The following is an 8,662-nucleotide window of genomic DNA, read 5'->3' as shown; positions in this document are numbered from 1 at the left end:
TGATTTTTGGTTGGCCAAGCTCGGATCTCAAAGGATTTTTTTTTTTTCTTTTTTTTTCTGAAGAACAATACAAAAGATTTTGCTCTATTTGATTGGTGTTGTTTCGAGGTCCCAATTCTATTTGGGTTCCCGGGCTTTACAGTTGGAATTCGTGATCTTTCACGCCCCACTTTTTTGTTTTATTTTAATTATTTAATTATTTCTCTCTAATCTGGTTTAAACTTTTTTTTTTTTTTTTTCAATAAATGAGATTTATTAATTACATTTATTAAGATATTATGTTAAATCACTTTTTATTAAAGAAATTTAAACGAATAACAATAAATTTATTTATTTATTTAGTTAATATTCTTACAAAAGAAGATAATAAGATAAAAATGCAAGTTAAGATTTCTCCTACGTAAATTAGACATATAATAATAATAATAATAATAATAACTTATTTTTCAGGCAATATAATGAAAAAAGATATAGTTTGTAGTGATCCACTACAGGAGCTACGTTGACAATAGGGACAACAAAATGCCCAAGAAAAATCTATTAAATCGGGTTGAAGGAATTCCTCTCAACATAATCTATTAAACCGACATGTATCCCAAATACATATTCTATTAGGGGGGAAAAAAACTTTGGGTTATCTTATAAGTTATTTGGCAATCTATTTCTCCTCTTCCAATTATTATTATTATTTTTGCAATTTTGTGGATTATTTATTTAACTTGTATAGATTCTGCTTTAGCTTAAAGGATGGATAATATCCTGTTTTGATAATTAGAGAGCATGATGAAAGAGCATCAAATGTCATGATGCAACAACATTTAGAAGTTGATCTAAAATAACTACACAGGGAATGGCCACTGCTACTCCCCATGTGGCCCTCTTGCAAAAGGCATCTCTCCTTTTCCCATCTAAATTATTGTTGATGGGCAATAATGTAACCTACCATAGACATTGGGGCAATTAGTATGTTGTTAGGGCATAATCCAACACCCTCTGCATAAAGTCACTTTCTTTTTTCTGAGCGCCTTTTTTGGTCTCTTTCATTATGTATATATACACATATAGTTCTGCCTCCTTCCTCACTGTATATGATCATTACAAAGATAAGGCATAGCATAACTTTTTCCTTAGTGGAGAAATTAGGAAGCATCTTTCATACCATTATCAAATTGTGCATATATATATATATATAAAGTATATCTCTCCCAAGTTGGCATACATGTAGTGTATTCATCAATATTTACAATACAAATTGCATTTATATATAGAAAAATGGTTGGAATATTTTAATTTTTGTTACAATTATTTTATAAACCTACCTGACAATCCATCTGGCACTGGCACTATCACGCCAGTAAGTGCCTAATTTAGTAAATTCCACGTGAACTTTTGTGGTACTGTCATATCAGTAACTGTCAAATTTAATTTTTCGATAACTGACGTAAGTGTTAAGTATTGTAGTTTTTGGTAAGACGATGAAATAAAAAAAACACACCATGTCTAATGTGTACAAAAAGTCACACTCCCTATGCCCTAGCAAAGACTTAAACCTCTAAGGAAGATATTGACATGTGAGATGTTTACCACTAAATCAACTATTGTTTCTATATATGGTATTGGACATCTTTTTCCCACTACCACCCAAAACAAAAATATAAATTTTGCCAAAATTGCATGTTGAAATCATGCTTTAAAATCCTTTTTTTCTAACATTAACCATTAGTTCAAAATTTCTCAAATTACTAATTAATTTTATAGCTTGAATTAATATGAATTATTCAATTTTATATATATATATAAGATTAGGATGAGTCTTCTTTTGAACTCTCTTGAATGGACTTTACCAATAACTCCCTGAATCTCTCAATTTTTTTTTTTTTTTTAAATAAAATATATGTACTATCATTGTGTTGTTGTCACATTAAGCTAGTTGATGTGCTTCCAAATACACTTTAACATTGATGTGCTATTGTATAGTTTTATGAAATTAAAAAAAATAAAAATAAAACTTTGAACCATAAATGCAATACTATGGCTTCATACATCATTAATACTTTCACATATATTTGTCTTCTTGTATTTCCATGTGAATCATTATATTATTATTATTTATTATTTATTTTTTATTTTTTATTTTTTTGTCATGTCCGCACCAGGAGAAGAAAAGTGGGAGGGAGATTCAATCTAGTTACTTCCGTTTCATGAGACGTGGTTTCCAATTGATTGAGTTACCCCTTGAAGACAGTGAATCATTATATTAGATTTTAGTTCTACATGCCAAAAATTTACATGAAACTAAAATGCGAGATATTATTGAAACAGGACATTACAACTTTGCAAGTGGTTTTTTTTTTTTTTTTTAAGTGACCCAATTGCATTCATAAATATGGTAATTAAAACTTTTACTTCAATTCTTTTATAAACTAACATGACAATGCATCTGATATTGTCAGAATCAAATTAATGACTAATTTGATAGACTTCGCATGAACTTATAAATTATGTGGCATTGTTATATTAGCCACAATTAAATTTAATTATTTAATAACTTACGTGTTAAGCATTGAAATTTTTGGTAAGTTGACGAAAACAAAAAACATACCATGTCTAGTGTGTACAAAAGTCATACTCCCTAGGCCCTAGCAAGATTTAAACCTCCGTCTAGTGAAGATATTGACATGTGGAGTGTTTACCATTAAGAGCATGTTTAAAATTGTATTTGAGAAATATAGATTTTAAGTTTAAAAAACGTTTTTTTTTTTTTTTTGCCATTTTTGAGCTTATAGACCCTTAAAAATGCTTTCAATTTCTTTTACCAAACATATACTTTTTTATTCAAACGAACTTTTTGAGTGTTGAACGTACTTTTAAGCCTTTCAAACGCACACTCAAACAGGCCTAAACCAACTATTGTTTCTATATATGGTAATGCACTAAAATAACACATGGACATGTTTTTGTTTTTTTTTTTTTTTTTTCCACTACCCCTCAAAACAAAAAATATAAAATTGGCTAATATTACATGTTGAAATTATGCTTTAAAATCGTCATTAAAAAAAATAAAAAAAATCATGCTTTAAAATCGTTTTTCTAACACTAACCATTAATCCAAAATTTCTCCAATTACTAACTAATTTTATAGCTTGAATTAATATGAATAAATTCAATTTTTATTTATAATATTTATAAGATTAATTAGGATCAGTCTTCTTTTGAACTCTTGATTGGATTTCAAATCCTTGAATCTCTTACTTTTTAATTTTTAAAATATATGTACTATTATCAGTATGTTGTTGTCAAATTATGTTAATTGATGTACTTCCAAATAATACTACCATGAGATCTGTTTGAGAATGAAACCAATTTTATTATTATTATTATTTGTTTTTTTTTTTTAAAAAAAAAAAAAAAGTAAAATTCTTCAGATGAACCATAAATGCAAAACTATGGCTAGCTTCACACATCGATCATTAACACTTTCACATATAGTTTTCTTCTTTTATTTCCATGTGAATAATTATTTATATATATGACATTACAACTTTACAAGTGGGGAAATTTTTTATTTATTTTTGTTTGAGTCACCCTCTTACATTCAGAAATATGCTAATTTTGAATTGCCTACTGAGGGTGAGATTTCCCCACATATTTATCTATTTATTTAATTTTTATATCAGTTGGGTCCCCAAAGACTCAAGTACATGACTTTTCTAAGTGATTCTTCTGATTGCTTCTGCTGCTCCTGCTTGCCTCTCCTCTTTGAAAGCATTTTTGAAGAAGAAGAAGAAGTTGGTGACAATGGTGAAGATGATCTTCCCACTTGAGAAGGCAATGGATCCATACTTTCTTGTTGATGGTGCAGAGATCTTATGGGAGAACAAAATCTACACAATTTTTCCTCCTTCAACTCTTCCACAGCAACTGCTGTGCCTGTAGCAACCCAGGCCTTCTTCTTCCAACTCATATATATATTTTGCTTTTTGCCTTGAAAACTTGAATAAATTAAGCATGCAGGCTATCTAAATGAAGCCATTTATATATATATATACAACTAAAAGGTGATGAAAGTGGAGGCAGTTTCACTCAGCTTCTGGCTTTTGGCCTTACCGAGGCTTGTTCTCAAGCTTACCAGCGGCCATTTTTGGACTCTTTCGCCCAGAATACTCGGGTATGGTTACTTTCTTTTTGTTTTTGCTCATTAATTACTCAAATAAGAATAAGAGTTAAGTTTTAGCCAAAAAAATAAGACTTAACATGAAGGAGGGGTGACCATTTTTGGCACAACGTGCGAAACTGACTTAAAATTAGAGGGTTAGAATTTTCGGGTCAAACCGAATTGACCCGATTAGATACTACTAGTATTAGTAAATTGGTCAATTTTGGATCAACTTGCTTAACTTGCAATTGACCCGCATAGCGTGAATAAATTACACATTTAAATTCCATCTACTTTTCATTATGTTAATAGTCAATGTTTATGCTTAATGGTGAGGCTTTATCATAGTATTTGCTGAAATGTAATTTTATTTTCTCTATTGTTAAGTGCTTATTTATGTTGTCGATGAACTTTATTGGACTGTAATATTACTTTGATTAGATATTGCGCTATGAAGTTATATTGTGTTTATGAACCATGGTTATGAATAATTAGATATCAATTATTAAATTGATTGTCATGATTTTAGTTGTGAACGTGTATAATTGATATAATTTATACTTTTAATATATGAAATTGTGTTAATCAGGTCAAACCAAGTATTTGGGTCTAAAACTGGTGAAAATTGGTCGTGTTGGGTCAACCTAACACAATCCGTTTATTAATTAAACAAGTTATACGGATCATGTTGCGTTACTCGTTAATTTAAATGGATCATGCCAGAGTCAAAAAGTTTGATTAGCTCGTTTAATTAAATGAATCAGGTTCAAGTTGATTCATATGGTCTGATAGTCATATCCTATAGTTCGACATGATACTCCACTCAGGAGTTCTCCTAGTCAATTACGTGGAAATGATGGTAACAGATGATAAGGAGGAGAAATACGTTGAGTGGAATCAAAATTAAGATATATAAGCGAAGAAGATGGGTGGAGGGGATTAACGCAGGAGTCAAAGTAGGATAAAGGATTGCAATTGATCCTCTAGATTAGCTATCATCAGTCATTGTTATCTCTATCTTTATCTTTATCAATTATTCGTATCTTTATTTTTGGAATTATATGTCGTATTGTTGTCAAGTTTATTAAGGTCTGTTTGAGTTTGTGATTTTAAAAATGCTGTTAAACGTTTGACAAAATTGTGATTTGACCGTTAAAATCATAATTTAGCCTTTAAAATTATGTGTTCTCAAAAAGAAAAACCACATTCTTATTACGTGTGTGCAAAATAGAGTTGTAGTATAAAGATTAGATGACGCGTCGAGTAGTAAGGAGGGTTTGTAGTTTGTTTTTGACCCTAGTTGAATTCACTCCAAAGATATAAAGAGGATGTGTCTACCTTTTAGCATTATTTGTAAAAATAAAAAAGGCATGACTGTAAATTTATAGGGAATTTTATTATTTTTTTAATGTTGCTGTACTCCGCTTAACCTGAAGTAATTTTTTTTATTTTTTTGACATGTCCGCACAAGAGGGGGAGTGAGATTCAAACTAGTGACATCCGCTTTATTAAGCCTGGTCTCAATCAATTGATCTACCTCTTATAAACCTTAACCTAAAGTAATTAAAGCAATTTGAATTCCAGTGGAACCCATTTTCTTTTCGGCCATAAGTTTCTAATATTTCCCTTTGATTGATGAAAATTACAAGCTTATTGGACTTTGGGAGGCTCAAATGGCCTGAGTCCAAAAGCTGGTATAAGACATATTCATTTTTGATCATATCATTTTTATTTTTGGTGTAAGAGTATAAAATAATTATTGGGTGCAAAGTGCAATACTTAATTTTTGGAAAACCTTCACTTTGATCCCCTAAACTTCCACCCAATTTTACAAACTCTCCTTGAACTTCAAAATCTCCCACTTTGGACCCTTGAACTTTGAATTTCTCTCAATGTGGACCCCTCCATCAGATTTTAAACATTACATGACGTTTATACCATTGACTTTTGTATAAAACTCTAACTTCCAAAACATTTTTTTATTTAAAAAAATGAAAATCATGGATATTTTGGTCCTTTTTTGTAATTTTAACGGCTAAAATTGACAGAATGGTCATAATTGAGAGCAATTCAAAGTTTAGGGGTCTAAAGTGAGAGATTTGAAAGTTTAGGAGGGGTTTGTAAAATCGGGTGGAAGCTCAGGGGGCCAAAGTGAAGTTTCTCCTTAGTTTTTTTTAGGGGAAACTTCACTTTGACCCCCTGAACTTCCACTCGATTTTACAAATCTCCCTGAACTTCCAAATCTTTCATTTTGGACCCCTTAAACATTCAATTACTCTCAATGTGGACCCCTCCATCAGATTTTAAACGTTACATAATGTTTATACCCTTAACTTTTGTATAAAATTTCAACTTTCAAAACATTTTTTTATTTATTTTTAAAAAAATGCAAATCAAGGACATTTTGGTATTTTTTTTTGTATTTTTAACTACTAAAATTAACGGAATGGTTCTAATTAAGAGTAATTGAAAGTTCAGGAAAAGTTTATAAAATTGGGTGAAAGTTCAGGGGGCCAAAGTGAAGTTTATGTATTAATTTATGGGTAGGAGAGGGATATTCATATTTCTCTTATTTATGAAGTTATTCTTTTTAGACCTACCATGATAGATTAAATAAAAAGTGCTTAAACTCCATTTAAGCCCCAAGTCATGTTGGATCCCAATGAGCATGTATCCCCTTTTTGTTTTTGTTTTTGTCTTTATAGTATTGGATTATTTGCTCAGGCAAACAAAAAAAAAAAAAAAATCGTCCAAGCCCCTACTTTTTGGAGATTGCCTAGATTTCGTACGAGGTTCGTCTTGAACATTTGGATTCTTTAGCTGTGACAGAAATGGGCAAAGTTGGTATATTAAATCGTGTAAATAATATTATATTATTTAAAATTTTTAAAAGGCCCGTTAAAATTGACATTATATATATATATTATTAAATGCGTAAATTTTTAATTTTTAATTTTTAATTTTTTTTTTTTTAAGGGTGAATTTTTAAGTTCTAACTACAAAATAAATAACATCTTTCAAATGAAATGAGGAATCCAATGAGGTTTGGCATGTGCCTTAAGTAGAAGAGGGTCGAAAGGAATCACCTATGGCATGCCTCCGATTAGGAGTGACAATTAATGTTCGCATGTCAATGTATGTGTATAAGACTATATAGAACAATCTTAACCCGATTCATTTAATTAATTGGGTTGAATCTCTCAATTCTATCCCTATAATATTATATTAGATTCGTGTCAGATTTGCTGGTTATGTCAAAAATTGCATGTCGAGTTTGGATCGTGTCGAAGCATAGATATTAGACTAGATATGTAAACTTTAACACGGTCCATTTAATTAAGTCAGACTCTTTAATCTTAAAACTTTAATTTTGTGTTGGGTTCGTATTCACGGCCAAAACCCTACCTCCAATCCTTCAACTACTCCTCCACTGAAGGGGATGCTGTGTCAAAAAGCACAGTGATGAATTCAACATAATCAACTAATCAAGCTGTGGAGTTATTTGACACTAATAATAATTAAATTGAAGGATCCATATACAAGGTTAGAGCTAGTAGCTGTACATGTATGATCTAAATCATCTACAATTCAGCTCAGTTTGGACCCCAACAGCTCAAATACATGACTGTTCTTAGAGACTCCTCTGATTGCTTCACCTTCTTATCTCTCACACTGCTAGAAACCATTGCAGAAGATGTAGAAGGTGGGAGCTTCTTGGCCTGAGGAACAGACCTGAGCTGATTCTTGGCATGTTGGTGTGCTGATCTTATTGTGTGATTCCACCTGCAGAATCCTTGGTCTTTCAGTGCCTCCACCACCCCAATACTGGCTGCCACAACCCAAGCTTTGCTTCCTGAGCTCATCTTCTATTCTTCCTTCCAACTCTTTGTTTTTTGATCTTTTAAAATGATCTTAATAAGGATGTGTTTGGTGGGAGTGAAAGTTGTGGAGGGTTCCTTATATATAGATAGATGCTAGAGTCTCGACACTTGAGTACATGTTTTTTTTTTCTCTGCTGGTTTTGAGTGTGGGAAAGCCAGTGGTTTTTTGATGGGTGAAGCAGGAATATGGGCAAATGGCTTTTCTGCCCTTCTCTGTGATCCACTTGGCCACAATAATTGTACGGGGACAAAGTTGGGTTCTTGGGGACAGGTTGGATGGTGACTTGTACTAACGGGGACAAAAAAGTAACTCGAACACGGTTTTCGCACAAAGAAAATCCATTTAAAGCCCAAAGTATGGAGGTCACAACCTAAACACTATCTAACAGCTAGAGCTAAGTTTTTGGCCGCATTTCAGATATTACCTTTGATACTTCTTTTTCGGTGGCTGGTTTTATCCCTAGAGTGCCGCGGCTTTAATCGGCTGCATTTGTTAGTCTCTTTTATTTTTCTCATATCTTACTAGTTCATTGAGGTTTAGGAGTATGTCGTTCTTAAAAAAAAAAAAAATTAAAAAAAAAAAAAAAAGCCTTATCTACGTTTAACCTTGCTAACCTATATTGAA

At 31.5% G+C, this 8,662-nt stretch overlaps 1 protein-coding gene across 1 annotated transcript; it reads right to left on the bottom strand.

Moving 5' to 3' along the window:
• Positions 1-7,653: 7,653 nt before the first annotated feature.
• Positions 7,654-8,157, bottom strand: LOC132183152 (uncharacterized). The gene has a single exon (XM_059596548.1). The coding sequence runs from the start codon at positions 8,017-8,019 to the stop codon at positions 7,750-7,752; it is 270 nt and encodes an 89-aa protein (XP_059452531.1). The 5' UTR covers positions 8,020-8,157; the 3' UTR covers positions 7,654-7,749.
• Positions 8,158-8,662: the final 505 nt, after the last annotated feature.

Source organism: Corylus avellana, chromosome ca5, assembly GCF_901000735.1.
Source record: "Corylus avellana chromosome ca5, CavTom2PMs-1.0".
In the NCBI taxonomy this organism is placed as follows: Eukaryota; Viridiplantae; Streptophyta; class Magnoliopsida; order Fagales; family Betulaceae; genus Corylus; species Corylus avellana.
Note: the sequence above shows the minus strand (reverse complement) of the source record. Positions and strands in the feature narration are given on the sequence as shown.